Raw genomic sequence first — 15,194 nt, forward strand, 5'->3', positions numbered from 1 at the left:
CAGAAAATGCTACTTGGAGTCAGTTTTCAATCTTGTATAAAATTAAAACAGGATCAAAATTGATTAAAAAAAAGAACAAAGAACAAAAGTAAAATAGTTAGGGTTTCAAGGTTTTTTTTAGTTAGGGTTTCAAATTTAACAAGAAAAGAAAAAAAAAAAAAAAAACCTCAACTTAAACACTAAACACAAAGGAAAGCAAAAAACATACCTTAAAGAAAACTGTGGGTGTATGGGTTTCGAACTTGAAGGCAAAAAATGCTACTTGGAGTCAGCTTTCAATCCTGTATAAAATTAAAAAATGATCAAAATTGATTAAGAAAAAGAACAAAGCACAAAAGTAAAATAGTTAGGGTTTTTATGTTTTTTTTTTGTTAGGGTTCATATTATAAATCTTTGGGTTTATTTGATTTTAATATTTGATTTCCATAACAAATGAAACCAATGAGACTAACAAAAAAGAAAGATGAGAAATAGAGAACAATTACCTAAGCGTTTGGAGTAAGAACTGACTCAGTGAAAAGTACATAGCAGCGGGGTAAGGACTAAACACCGGCGGTAGCTACGAAGAGAGGAGTGGACAGCGGCGACAGCAGCTAGGCATTGAATTCGGAGAGGGGAGTGGGCTACGACATTGGAAGCGGCTAGGGTTTGGATTTGGAGAAACGATTTAGAGAGTGTTGAAAAGCGAACCAAAATACCAAATAGAGAAGTGAGACTGTGAGAGTTTGAGAGAGCCAAGTAGAGAATTGAGATTGAAGAAGTGTAGAGGTGAGGAAGAGTGAAAAGGGGAGGAAGCTTGAAGGGGAAGCCATGACCACGAACCTTTCAATCTAAACTCTGAGATTGAGAGTTTGAAGTGAAAACTGAAGAGACTCGTTAGAGAGAGTGAGAGATATCAGATCTTTGATATTTAATTCTCATCGTTAGATTGGGTCTTGATTTTGGATTATAACCGTTGATTTAGAAATGGGTTATTGTGCCACTGAAATCAGTCATATCATCACTAAGTTCTTAGCTTCTACTCTCATCAACACCATTTATTTTAAATTTTAATTTGAGTTAAACGGTTGACATGGATATTGGGAATTTGTGTGAGAAAAAGTAAACTTTGGTCTTTGAGTCTCGGGTTGGCACTGTTGGGTTGCTCCTGTTGGCATGTCAAATCATATATTTTTTTGTATAAATAATTCAGTCGGTTTGGGTTTTTCGGGTGAAATATCTTTAAACCCGAATCCGAATTGAATTATTCGGTTATTTCACTTGCCAACCCGTGACTGACCGCAGACTAAATTCGGAGCCGCCGTGGACCTTCAGTTTGGGCGGGTGGGTCGGTTGATCCGAGTTACTGGACAGCCTTGAACAAGAGTATCCTAAATTACATGACCATATTCTGGTTGATCCACCTCTCCAGCCAACAGAGCTTTTATAATAACTTTAACATCACCTTCAAAGATTGCCTTGAAGATGCTTAACCCTTCTGCAAAAATTAACGCCCTTTGACAAGCTAGAGCTTCAACAGTAGCCACAGAAATAGGAATGGAGATACGTTTTGACAAAGCTCCAATCACCTGACCCGAGGAGTCACAGATTACTACTCCTAATCTTGCAGCATCGAGTTCACTAAAGAGAGCCCTATCAAAATTAATTTTATAGATGGGGGAGATGGGGGGATCCATCTAACAACTCTGATCCTTTCCTTTGGAGCCTGTTGCTCTTGCACATTAGCAGATTGATACTCCATCAACTGAGACTTAACGCTACCTAGATTTGATGATACTCAGTAGTAGACTCCCCTAACTTGACTGAGTTTCGCCTATTCCAGATTAGCCACACAATCATAGCTAGAAGGTTTACATCAATCTTGTCTCTCATCAAGAACACCACTTCTAAGAAATCAATAAAGAGGTTTTATCTATGTCTGGTACACTTCTTCAACTCACCATCAGCTTCCCAAATAACAAACAACCGCTGGCAGCCCAAGAGAGCATGAACTATGCCTTCACAACCAGACTTGCAATTTGGGCAATATGCAGTTTGAACCACATTTCTTTGCAAAAAAATTATGTAGAGTTGGAATAGCTTCGTTTGCTGCTCTCCAAATAAGATGTTTCACCTTGTAAGGAACCTGTAAACTCCATATACCCTTCCACAGCTGACAAGTACTCCCCCTTGAGCAGCAATTTGGTTGCTTGCTTCTCTTGGTTCTAACCAGCAACTGGTATGCTGTTCGAGTTGAATATTCCCCATGAGTTGAAGGTAACCATACCTGCTTATATGGGATCTCTTGGATGCTTAGAGAAATGCCCTTAGTAATTTGTGCTTCATGAGGCAAAAATCTTGCTCAATTAAATCAGCTTTCCATTCATGTGCTTCGTGAAGTGGACCATCGCGCCAAGGGTACACAGTGGTATTGTTTGAGAGTTTTAAATTCTCAAACAATGAAATAAAATGAATATTCTAAAATAATTATTTTTCATTTTGTTATTTTCCCACCTTCCAAACATAACGTGAGATTAAATTTCATAATTTTTGTTTCCACATTCCTAACTTGATGATAAGGTGGGATGTCAATGTGTACAATATTATTTACTGACTTGCAAAAATATTTTGTGCATTCATTGCCCATTACATAAAAAGAGATGGATTATCCTAATGCGTACTCATATCTAATACATAGGCCAAGCCCACTCTGTCCCCTTCCCCTTAAAAATCGAATTTCCGAGTGGGCTTAAATTTGGGCCGGGTACAACCCACTGACGTAGCAGCCCATCTAAAGCTCTTTCTTGAGCAAAGGGAAAAGACATTGAAAAAGCAGCATCAGATCTCGGAGTCGAAGAAGTATACTCATCGCTCTGCTCTATACACCAAAATCTGCGAACCACAGCAAAACTCACACAGCCGATTATTAACTCGAAAAACCAATGTAAGTTCTCTCTACCAACTATTTCTCTTAACGCAATCATTGATTTATCGCCGTAATAAATCAGATCTCTCTCTCTCTCTCTCTCTCTCTCTCACACACTCACTGAGCTCCCATTCTTTGCTCTCTTCGCAGTTGACAATGGAATCAAATCAATCCAATCAGCATAATAGCCTACTCGCCTCTGAAGCTGACTCTCAAAGAACTCTGTATGCTGTTTCTCTCTCTCTCTCCAAATATATATATGTATACGGATTTAGGGTTTAGGTTGTTAGATTTTGGGAATTTTAAGGAATTTGTGTTGGGTAACATAACCATGTAACCTAATTTTTGTTTTTGGTTTTTGGGTTGGTTTAGGTACCCATATGTTACGGGCACATCTGTAGTTGCTATCAAGTACAAGGATGGGATTCTCATGGCGTCTGATATGGGAGGTTAAATGTTCAACTCATTCATGTTGTATTTCAATTTTATAATAATAATAATAATTATTCTAAATTGGTGTTGTACTTGAATCAGATAAGTTGATAACCCTCCTTTTGGCTGTTGATATAATGATGGTTTATAAATTGGAAGGAGGATGTAGTCCGAGTCCGACACATTCGTATTTGCATACATGTATTACTGTTTGACAGCTGATAGGGTCTTAGTATGAATTTGAATTGCCAGTCTGCGAAAAAACCAACATTGTCAAAATGCAGTTGAGATATATGAGGGAGACGGAGGGGGGCGCAGAGGAGAGGAGAATAGAAGTAGAGGGGAACTAGGTCGGAATATACTAAAATTTAGTACATTCCGGTCATCCTTTCTTCTCCTCTCCCCCTCCCCTCCATCACCCTCCATCCAAACATTGGGTTAGGCTTATACTTGTTCTAGAGAAATTTTGTTTATATCTGTTTTGAGTACCTGCTTATGCTATTCTAAAATTTCTGTAGAACAAGTATTCTAAAATTATGAATTCTTCCACAAGGTGTTTAGTACCAACATCGCCCTACTTAGTATTCTTTAGTAATTTGTTTGAGTACCTCTGCTTTTTCTATTCTAAAATTTTGCTCCTAAGAGTCGAGCTGGAAGCTTGCTTTCTCAAATCCCAGACGGCCGGACATATAATAGCAAAATCTTATTATGTCCATATGTGTGATAGTTTAGGGGCACATTATTTTCCTTCCAGTCTTTTATTCTGTTATTGGGTTTTCTTGACTGTCTAAGGTGCATCTTAATCTAGTTGACTAATATTTCATTTCACCAGACTCCACATTGTGGATAACTTGTTAGAACCATTTTGAGAACTAAATGACTGTGGCATTTACGTACCATATCAACTGTTTCCTTATTTCATTTTAAAATTACAATTGGGAAAATTCTCTGTTATGAAATCTGGCTTCATTTTAACACTGGATTAACTTAACAGGCTCCTACGGATCTACCCTGCGATACAAGAGTGTGGAGCGCATAAAGCCTGTTGGAAAACATTCTCTTCTTGGTGCAAGTGGGGAAATAAGTGATTTTCAGGAGATTTTACGTTATCTTGATGAGCTTATGTAAGTATTGATTTTTCTTTTTGATAATTTATGTAAGTATTGGTTTTTTTCAGACAGATGGAGGGAGATGGAACTATGCACCTGTGTTTTTACCTTTGTTCCCTCTCTCTTTCTAGGCGTTGTGGGAAAAGGAGGTTTGGGGGGCGGGGGTCTTTGTTTAATTGTTTTTGCTAAGTGATATTGATTTCGTGGTTTTTTTTGCCAGCCTGTACGACAACATGTGGGATGATGGAAATTCTTTGGGGCCCAAAGAGGTGCACAGCTATTTGACTCGGGTGATGTATAATAGGCGTAACAAGTTTAATCCACTGTGGAACTCACTTATTCTTGGTGGAGTTAAAAACGGGCACAAGTACCTTGGCATGGTAGGTCTAGTTAATCATTTTATTTGATGTTCTATGGCTTCCTATGTTCATCTAATAATATTAATTCAGTTGCTGTGATTGTGGTTCTTATTCAGGTTAGCATGATAGGTGTGAACTTTGAGGATGACCATGTAGCGACTGGATTCGGAAATCACCTTGCCCGCCCTATTCTTCGTGATGAGTGGCATGAGAACTTGAGTTTTGAAGATGGTGTCAAGTTATTGGAGAAATGTATGCGTGTACTTCTATATCGTGACCGCTCAGCTATCAACAAGCTTCAGGTTTGTTGTTTCCTTATAATATTTGTGTAAAACCCTTTGATAAATAGGTTATAGTTCTGCGAGGAAATCACTGCAGAACAATTGAACTTTGTTCAAGTTGTTGGAACCAATCATCTTTCTTTTTCTTTTCTTTTTTTGGTGCATCTTTATCTTTTTATATATATATATATATATATAAATTAGATTTATTTATTTATTGTGTAAGATCTGTCTCTAATATTGTCATTCCACTAAATTTTGGTTGAAATATCAATGAGGATAAAATTAAAAAAAAAAAAAATCAAACCATTGTTTTCATCATTTCTGCAAAAACTGTGGCTTGAGAATTCTTACTTTCATTCTGATATTATTTTTTTTGATAGGTAAGAAAAAATATAATAAAAAAAAAAAACAGCTAGATGCAAAAAACACCAGCATGATTACAAAAAAAAACAAAAACAAAAAAAACAGTAATTACAAAGAAAGAGAGCTAAGGAAAAGAGGAAGAGAGTCACTAGATGTGAGTCCCCAAGCCCTAGCCCAGTCAAATAGGGAACTAGAAAAGAGAGCAAGCATTTGGTCCTCAGACCTATCCAAATCCTCAAACGTCCGCCGATTGCGTTCCTTCGAAATACACCACATCAAACACAACGGAACTAAGTTCCAAATGTAAGATGAATGCTTCCCCAACCAATTCCACCAACTAAAAAGAAAGTCTGACACTGTACATGAGGGGACCCATGAAATGCCAAAAATCCGATAGACAAAACACCACAGCCGATAAGCCCTTCCACAATGTAACAACAAATGATCCACTGTCTCACCACAGCAACGACACATAATACACCAGTCAACAAAATCAAAGCCTTTAAGCCGTAAGTTATCACTTGTGAGGATCCTATCCCATGTTGCTGTCCAAACAAAGAAAGAGACACGCCGGGGAGCCTTATCCTTCCAAATACCTTTCCATGGAAAAACAACGGAAGAAGAGCCATGTAACTTATGATAAAATGAGCGGATAGTAAAATCCGCATTTTTTGTCAACCTCCATCTCAACCGATCACCATCAGTCCCTGTAGGTAAATAGGCTGCCAAGATTCGAAAGAAATCAACCACCACATCTGCCTCCCAATCATTAGGACCTCGATTGAAACGAACATTCCAAGTTCTCCCATCCCCTACTCCTTGACATATCAAAGATGATTCTACAGAAGCCTCTCTATTTGCAGCAAAATTGTACAAGACTGGAAAAGCCTGTTGGAGAGAAAGATCTCCACATCACCTGTCTGTCCAAAATTTCACTCTATCCGCCACCCCAACCTTATACTGGACATTTTTGTTGAAAATTTCCCAGCCTTTCTTGATACTTCTCCACAAACAACAACCATGAGCACCCCTTCCCAACTTAGAGATCCACCCCACCATTCTTCCCCAAATTTCAAAGCTACCACCCTCCTCCAAAACCTATTCTCCTCGTTCCCAAAACGCTAAAGCCACTTTCCTAGCAAGGCTTTATTGAAAGTGGTTAATTTTCTAATACCTAGGCCACCATTAGCAATAGGTAGACACACCTTATCCCATCCCAATAAATGAGTCTTAGGGTCTCCCCACAGGAAATCCCTTTGGAGCTTCTCAATTTTGTTTGCCACATGTTTAGGGATGGTGAATAGAGATAAAAAATATGTGGGAAGGTTGGATAGTGTGCTTTTAAGCAATGTCAACCTACCTCCTTTCGACAAATACAACTTCTTCCACCCAGCTAGCTTCCGATCGACTTTTTCCAAAATAGGGTTCCAAATAGAGGGGACTTATGGGACGCCCCCAACGGCATACCAAGATAAGTCATTGGCAAGGCCCCAACCCTACAACCCAATATCTCTGCCAAAGCTTGCACATTATTTACCTCCCCTATAGGAACCATTTTACTTTTAACTATGTTAACCTTTAAACTAGTCACAGCCTGAAAACAAAGTAACAGTGATCGAACATGCAGGACTTGCTCCACCTCTGCATCACAAAACAATATAGTATCATCCGCGAACAGCAAATGTGAAACACTTTCCCCTCTGCCCCTCCTACCATCCACCCTAAAACCACTAAGTAAACCTGCCCCCTCCATACGCTTCACCATCCTACTAAACACCTCCATTATAACTAAAAATAAAAAGGGAGACAACGGATCCCCTTGTCTCAAACCTCTAGAGCTACCAAAGAAGTCAGCTGGGGTCCCATTTACCAACACAGAAAACTGCACTGTAGAGATACAGGTTCGAATCCAGCTACACCATTTCTCCCCAAAGCCCATTTTCTTCAACAACTTCAGAAGTGCCTCCCAATTCACATTGTCATAAGCTTTCTCAATATCTAACTTACAAATCACTCCTGGAATCTTACTCTTCATTCTGCTATCAACACACTCATTGGTAATGAGAACTAAATCAAGGATCTGCCTACCTCCCACAAAACTATTCTGAGATTCAGATATCAGATGATCTAACACCACTTAGCCAAAACCTTGGCCAAGATTTTATATAAACTCCCCACCAAACTGATAGGTCTGAAATCACGAATGTTGGACGCATTATTCTTCTTAGGAATCAAAGCTATAAAAGTAGCATTAAGAGATTTCTCAAACTTATAGTGTTGAAAGAATTCATCAAAGACTGCTAAAACATCTCTTTCTACTACTCTCCAGCAATGATGGAAAAAAGCTATAGAAAAGCCATCTGGACCTGGAGTTTTATCCCCTTCCATATCTCTGACCACTGATAGAATCTCTTCCTCATCAAATCTCCTCTCCAACCAGCCCCTTTCCAACTCTCCTATTTGATCAAACTCCAGTTCTTCCACAAAAGGTCTCCACTCCTCAGGCTCCTGATACAGAGTTTTGTAAAATTGAACTACCTGAGCAGCCACTGCTGCTCCTTCCTCATAAATCACGACATTCATTTCTAAGAAATTCAGGTGGTTGTACCTTCTATGAGAATTGGCCATCTTGTGAAAGAACTTAGTATTATTATCACCCTCCTTAATGCATAACATCCTCGATTATATAATATTAGAATATTCTAATGTAAAATGAGATATCTTTAAGATTGTCTTTTTTATTTTTTGATAAATTGTTGATAGATACAATGGGGAAATGAGGATTTAAACCTTAGATGTTTCCGCTGAAAACATCAGAACATGTTAGTTGAGCTACAAGGTTCTTTGCAAAGATAAAAAAAATTAACCCATCTCTCTCTCTTTGGATTTCATGGTCATATTAGCTTGAATCTCACATGGAGAAATATTCATGAGCCTTATAAACATGGTTTTGTTGGAAGCACTGGTTAAGAAATTTTCATTAACAAACCATTGTTTTCAATATAGTGGCAAATTGTAGCCAATAGCCCATTGGAATGTTTGGAAGCATTTCCAACTATTAAATCGTGCCAAACTAAACTTCTGGTCCTCCAAAATAGGGGCAAATTCAATTTCATCACTATACATATAATTGTGTCAATTTCATCCTCAATTAATTTTCAACTTCCAAGGATAAAATTGACTTGATTTTGAAAGTTGAAGGATGAACTTTATGCAATTGTATGAGGACAAAACTCTAGCTGTGGCAAAAGCATATGGACCAAAATTGTAGTTCGGCCTTTAGTGTGTGTTTGGGTTCGACTTAAGCTGCGTTGCGTTTCTTGTTCCTGCGTTTCTGTTTTTTTTTGTTTTTGTTTTTTTCTTTCACGCGTTTTGTTTTGGAGTAATGCGGTTACTGTTCATTGAACAGTAACCGTAAATGTTGACTTTCTGCAGTAAACAGTGCACATATGCACTGTTCACGGACCCACAAATTACACTTTTCAGCAACTTTTTCATTAAAAATGGGTCCCACGGTACTATTCACACATTTAAAAATTATTTTGCTACAGTGTTTTCAGTTTTCAGTTTCAGCAAAATAAGTTCTATCCAAACACACCCTTAATCTTTTAAGTGGATGTGACATGAATTACTATTTAACCTGCTCTGTACATACATATTCAATGTATATGTGATTTCTACAAGGCTGTCTTAATTCCGGAGCACTTAACTTTGTTTTATGGCTACTGTATTTGAAATATCTATTAGAATATAATTACAGGTTGTAATATGATTTGGTAGTATTCTTTGAATTAAATTTAATATGCCTGAAATTTGGAACTTGCAGATAGCAAAAATCACCGAGGAAGGTGTAACTGTTTCTCAGCCATACTCATTGAAGACGTTCTGGGGATTTTCTGCTTTCCAGAACCCAACAGTTGGTGCCGAGGGATCGTGGTAAGCTCACCAGCTGCATGGAACGGTGTGGCTCTCGCATTTATAAAGTTGTTCTTGAATTATTTGTAATTGTTGGACATCTAAGTTAATTATCATAGCCTGGACCTCGTTGTCATTAATAGCAGAATGGTTGTTTAAATTAACAAATGCCGACTGATTATTTAAACAAGATTTTCTGTTCATAAGAATTTGGCTTGATCTGGACGTCGTCCCCTGAAATCGTGTCATCCATTTCTCTTTTATGATGCTTTTATGTAATTATGGTAAGATGTGTGGGACTAAACTGTTATAAGCTCAGTTTGAATTATTTTTGATTGAATAATTCAGGGAGCTTATGGCCGTCAATCTAGTTGTGATGAAGACAAATGGACTGTAACAGACTTACAGTACGTAGGAATGCAACTTGTATGATACAAGCTACTTCCGTACCTGCCCAAATTTTTGTCGGGGCAACTTGTTGCTTGTTTTTATTATCAAGCAACTTGATGCTTGTTTTTATAATCCACTAGTTGCCAACTGGTTGTGCACCTGAAAGCTTAACACCAAAAAAAAAAAAAAAAAAAAAAAAAAAAAAAAAAATCTAAACTCAAAGATTGTAAGGTGGAGATTTAGGGTCTGTTTGGATTGAACTTATTTTGTTAAAACTGAAAACTGAAAACACTGTAGCAAAATAATTTTTAAATGTGTGAATAGTATCATGAGATTCATTTTTAATGAAAAAGTTACTAAAAAGTGAAATTTGTGGGTCCATAAACAGTATATTTGTGCACTGTTCACAGAAGACCGGTCAACAGTTGCGGCTGAAAAGGCAAAAAAAAAAAGAAAGAGAAAACGCGTTAGACGTAGACACAACACTTATAATCCGAATCCAAACTCCCTCTTAATATGCCAAGTTGGAGAAACCGAGTGAAAAAAAAAAAAAAAAAAAGAGAACAAAGAAAAAGAAGAAGATGATTTTGTTTATTACGAGGATAAAATTTGATTACAAATTTAGTTGTAGTTAATTCCTCAAAAAAAAAAAAAAAACTTAATTGTAGTTCAAGGTTTTTAGTTGTGGTCGATTCCTCAAAAGAAAAAAAAAATTTAATTGTTGTTCAAGGTTATAACTCTCGCTAAATTAATATGATTAATTAAGAATATTCTTTTAGACACAGAGAAAGAGGGATTATATGACAGAGAAAGAAAAAAAAAAGTGTCGGCCACGGGCCTAATTACCAATAGCCCAACTTAGTTGTTTTGCCTAATTACCAATAGCCCAACTTATATCTGGTCGGCAATGGGCCCTCAACATCCAACGGTCCTAAATTTTTCGATATCTCGGCCTAAAATGTCACAAAAATTCAACCGAAAATCCCAATAAGAATTCAATCTATAAGGTCCTAATTTTGTCGACATCTCCGCCATAAAAAGTCACAAAAATTCAATCTAAAATCCCAATAAGAATTTAATCTATAAGGAAAAAAATGGTAACGTTTCAATGAAAATTGCAACATTAAAAAAAAAACTAAAGCCTAATAAGGGGGAAAAATGTCATAAAGATTTGAGAAGATTATTCTTGTTGATCTCTCTTCCATGTTTTCTAACAGCTTAAAGAGAAATGTGAGTTATCTTTCGATAATCCTTAGAGAAGCATGGACAGAGCCAAAATTTTAGGTTTGGGGGGCCAAACGTTACATAGTGGCAAAGCCAAAAAAATTCTTCCTTGGGAACAAATTAAAAATAAAAAATTCTTAAAATAAAAACAATCTTCCATGGTAAAATTATAAATTAATAGGATATTCTCATATCGTGTTAACCTCTCATTAAGAAAGTAATATTTATTTCTATAGATCCATATCTTTGAACTTTTTAGGAGATTCAAATATTCAACATGTCCTATCAAAAAAAGTATTCAACATGTAAAGTTTCAGTATTTAGGGTTAAAAATTGAGTAATGCTACAGGTATAAATTATTTTACAACATTTTTACAAACTGTTGATGTAACTAGCTTCTTACTAGTTTTCATCTAGGCCCACCATTAAAATCACTTTTTCATTTACCAATAAGTACTCACCACATCGATAGTTTATAAAATTTTTTGTAAAAAACTCTATATCTCTAGCATTATTCTTAAAAAAATTTGAGAAAATTTATTCTTAAAAACTTAGTATTAAATAACCTCTAAATCTTGAACATCTTTTTTCTATATATATAAAAGCATCAATTGTAGATGCTTTCCCCATAAATTACTCACATAGTCACACATTGAAATCAGAATATTAAATTTTATTACTAGTTATATAGCCATTTTTTTTAAAGGATTAAATATAGCGAAGTATATGGAATCAATACTACCAAACAATTAGAGTGAATTTACCTACACGTGCTACGTACTATTTACAAATATATATACATCATAAACCAGCATATAACAATAATTCAATTTAACTACTCAAACCACTATTATCAAATAATCAAACATATATGATATAACAAACGAATATTATCAAAACTAAATGTAAAATAAAATGAAATCACAAAAGATAATTAATACTAAGGATACTACAAATTTTACTATCTAAGTTTTACAAACTAATATGATGTCAATCATATTAATTTAATTTAACATTTATTTATTACATTATTAAAGTGACACTGACCATATTTATTATCATAATAATTTATAATCTTTTTTTGATAAAAATTATCAACTTTAACATTTTTCGACAAGAAAAAATATGAACCATGTTCTAAAAAAAAAGACATGAATGGCAAGTGGGCAATGGTTACAACAAAAAGTAACAAGAATGACAACAATTTCACAACATCCTCAAAATAGCAACATCATTAAAAAAAAAAAAATTGAAGGATTATGGCGGGTCCATGTATAAGTTGGCAAGCTAATTTAGGAATGTTGTAAAAATTTTGGGTTTTTTGTGATAGGGACTCATTAGTTCTTATCAATATTAACAATTTGGTAGTTTCTCTGAGGGAAACAAGTCCTCCATAATTAAGAGACTAACAGAGTAAGGAGAAGAGAGAAGATGAATGAGAGAGAGAGTAGAAGAATAACAGAGAAAAGAATATAGAGAAGTGTTACTACTTTTAAGATGATTCTATACAATGCTTGACAATTCCTTTTTATACTATCACATACAACCCTCACTAACTAACTAACTTCCTCCTTCTTGACTAACTCTTCCCTCACAACTGTCATCTTAACAACTCAGCCTTTTCCCTCCAATTCACTAACTACTTGACTTTAGTAACAGAATTAACTTCAGTAACTGATTCTCAACTTTCCAAATACCTATCATTTTGTTATGGGTGGAAATCACATTTTTGTCCATACATTTTTAGGCGATTCTCACTTTGACCCCTAGATTTTATTTTTACCACTTTTAGCCCCTATTCTGAAAAACGCTTTTCGTTTTGGTCAATGCTGTTATATCAGAAACGGAAAATGCACACGTGGCAAGCAGTAGAATTAAAAAATATTAAAATAATGTCCACGTGTCATTGCAAGCTCCACATGGCTTTCCCGCCCTTAGTCACGTGGCCCTTACGTGACATTCTTTTTAAACCAAAAAACCCCAAATCAGCAAGCACAATCCCTAACCTCTTACCCAGATAGCTTCAGAGTGATTGTAGCTTCGATTTCTATCTCAGAGCAACTTCGTGTTTGTGAAAGGCAAATTGCGAAGGTTCTCTCTCTCTCTCTCATGAATGTTATTTTTAAGTGCTAGGTAATCGGTCTGGGTCTCAATCTCAGCTTTTGGGTTTAGAGAATTTGGGAATTTTGAGATGTTGTGTTTCGTTCTTGCTCTGGAATTTCAGTCTAAGGCACTAGGTTCTATCTCTATTTCTCTCTCTCTCTCTCTCTCATTGTGTCTCACTCTCTCTCTCTCTCTCTCTCTTCCTCTCTCCCTTTATAGCTTTTGTAGTGGATATAATATTGATTGTGATAGTGGAATATTTTTTGGGATTTGCATTGTTTGGCTGTTGTGTGTTACTTTTGTTTATAGCTTTTGGTATTTGAAGCTCTATTTGTTTTACTTTTGTTTATCAAGGGCCACAATATTGATTGTGATAAACGATAGAATATTTTTGTTGGTATTTGCATTGTTTGTCTGTATTGTGTGTCACTATTGTTTATCAGGGGGCCACTATATTGACTTTGATAAACCATGGAATCTTTGTGTTGGTATTTGCATTGATTGTCTGTATTGTGTTTTACTATTTTTTATCAGGGACCACAATATTGAATGTGATAAACTATGGAATATGTTTGCAGAGTAGAAGATACTAAATTACTCAGAAATTTGGACACCCGTAGAACCTTCTTCTAGGGTTCTCAGGTGTCCACGAAATAACCAAAATGAGTTTATCAGAGTAGAAGCATTGGGTTGGGCCCCTTTTCCTTAAGCTTCCACTTGATGACATCGAGCTTGATTCCATAAGAGAAGTTGAGTTGAAGATGTTTTTAGGTTGTGTTGTGAGCGAGGAGCTGAGTTCATGGCAAGGAGTTGAGTTCGTGGCGAGGAGCTTAATTTGGGGGTTAGGAATTTTTGAATTTGGCGAGAAGCTGATCCAGGTATTTCAATGGGCAGATGATTATGAAGTCACGTGACCTCCTATAGGCGGGAATGGGACTAACTAAGGGCGGGAAAGCTATGTGGAGCTTGCAGTGACACATGGACATTATTTAATATTTTTTAATTCTGCCGTTTGCCACATGTGCATTTTCTGTCTCTAATGTAATGGCAATGACCAAAATGGGAAGTGTTTTTCAAGATAGGGACTAAAAGCGGTAAAAATAAAATCTAGGGACCAAAGTGGAAATCACTTGAAAATGTGATTTTTGCCTTTTGTTGTGCCTCTAGCATTATTAAAAATGTATACACGCAGGCTATAAAACACATATTTTACTTTAATGTTATAATATAAAATAGTACTATAAATTAATAGATACTTTAATGTTAACTTAATTATCTTTGGGTAATGGCCTTGATGGGTAGGGACTAGAAAGGAGGAATGTGAGAAAGTTGAGAAGTTGCGTGGAGAAACAGTTACACTACGTTTGGAGGTTTAGAGGGAGAAGGGGAGTAGAGGGGAAGGAGGGGAGAGTAAATGAGAGTAGAGGTGAATGGTTATCTCTCCACCTTATCTGGATATTTTAAAAATTGAGTAGGGGTAAAGAAAATACATATCCCTCCCCTTTATTTGGATATTTTAAAAATTAAGTAAAGAGAGAAGAAAGAAGAGGATAATTTCATATAAATTGACAATTATGATTTTATTTTTATTAATTTTAAAGAAATGAAATAAATTGACATTTCAGTTTTTTCTAATCTCCTCAACCCCACTCCCCCTCCAGATATTTTCAATTTGGGAGAATTAAAAACAAGCCATACTTAGGTCCTTCTCAAGAAGAGAAAAAAAAAAGTTTATAACCCTCCAAATCCTTCAAATCCCTCCTCCTCCCCTCTTAAAAAAAATCCAAACAAGTTTCATTAAATCATATTCCTCTCATTTACTCTACTTTTCTCTTCTCTCCCTCTATCCAAGCAAAATATTATAGATCAAGAGTAGCTTCATAGTTGATAGAGTTCGTCATCAAGGAGAGGGGATCATTGATAAGCCAATACGAGCACCAACTAGCCTAGCCCAGAGCCTCTAAGAAGTACATCAAACAGATTGAGAGAGTACTAAACTTGTAGTGAGAAAGAGAGACCGAGAGAAATAAGAAACTCTAGCATTTCAAATTGAGAAAGAGAGAGATTGATCAAAATTTTATAGTCCTAAAGCTTGATCAACACTTCAGAT

The 15,194-nt window shown here is 36.0% G+C and overlaps 1 protein-coding gene across 1 annotated transcript; it reads left to right on the plus strand.

Moving 5' to 3' along the window:
* The first annotated feature begins 2,799 nt into the window (after nt 1-2,799).
* On the plus strand, nt 2,800-9,785 carry LOC115983830 (proteasome subunit beta type-4). The gene is made up of 7 exons (XM_031106655.1): nt 2,800-2,923; nt 3,056-3,129; nt 3,278-3,354; nt 4,332-4,461; nt 4,667-4,826; nt 4,922-5,107; nt 9,279-9,785. Exons 2-7 carry the CDS (start codon nt 3,062-3,064, stop codon nt 9,390-9,392), a joined length of 735 nt encoding a protein of 244 aa, XP_030962515.1. The 5' UTR covers nt 2,800-2,923; nt 3,056-3,061; the 3' UTR covers nt 9,393-9,785.
* Nucleotides 9,786-15,194: the final 5,409 nt, after the last annotated feature.

The sequence above is a fragment of the Quercus lobata genome, chromosome 1 (genome assembly GCF_001633185.2).
Source record: "Quercus lobata isolate SW786 chromosome 1, ValleyOak3.0 Primary Assembly, whole genome shotgun sequence".
NCBI classification, from domain to species: Eukaryota; Viridiplantae; Streptophyta; class Magnoliopsida; order Fagales; family Fagaceae; genus Quercus; species Quercus lobata.

What these genes read in the sequence shown, in the direction of transcription:
- LOC115983830 (XM_031106655.1), top strand. Translation starts at nt 3,062, where the DNA reads ATGGAATCAAATCAATCCAATCAGCATAATAGCCTACTCGCCTCTGAA. An exon ending in CATGGCGTCTGATATGGGAG is followed by an intron (nt 3,355 to 4,331) that starts GTTAAATGTTCA and finishes TTAACTTAACAG; the next exon opens with GCTCCTACGGATCTACCCTG. An exon ending in GGCACAAGTACCTTGGCATG is followed by an intron (nt 4,827 to 4,921) that starts GTAGGTCTAGTT and finishes GTTCTTATTCAG; the next exon opens with GTTAGCATGATAGGTGTGAA.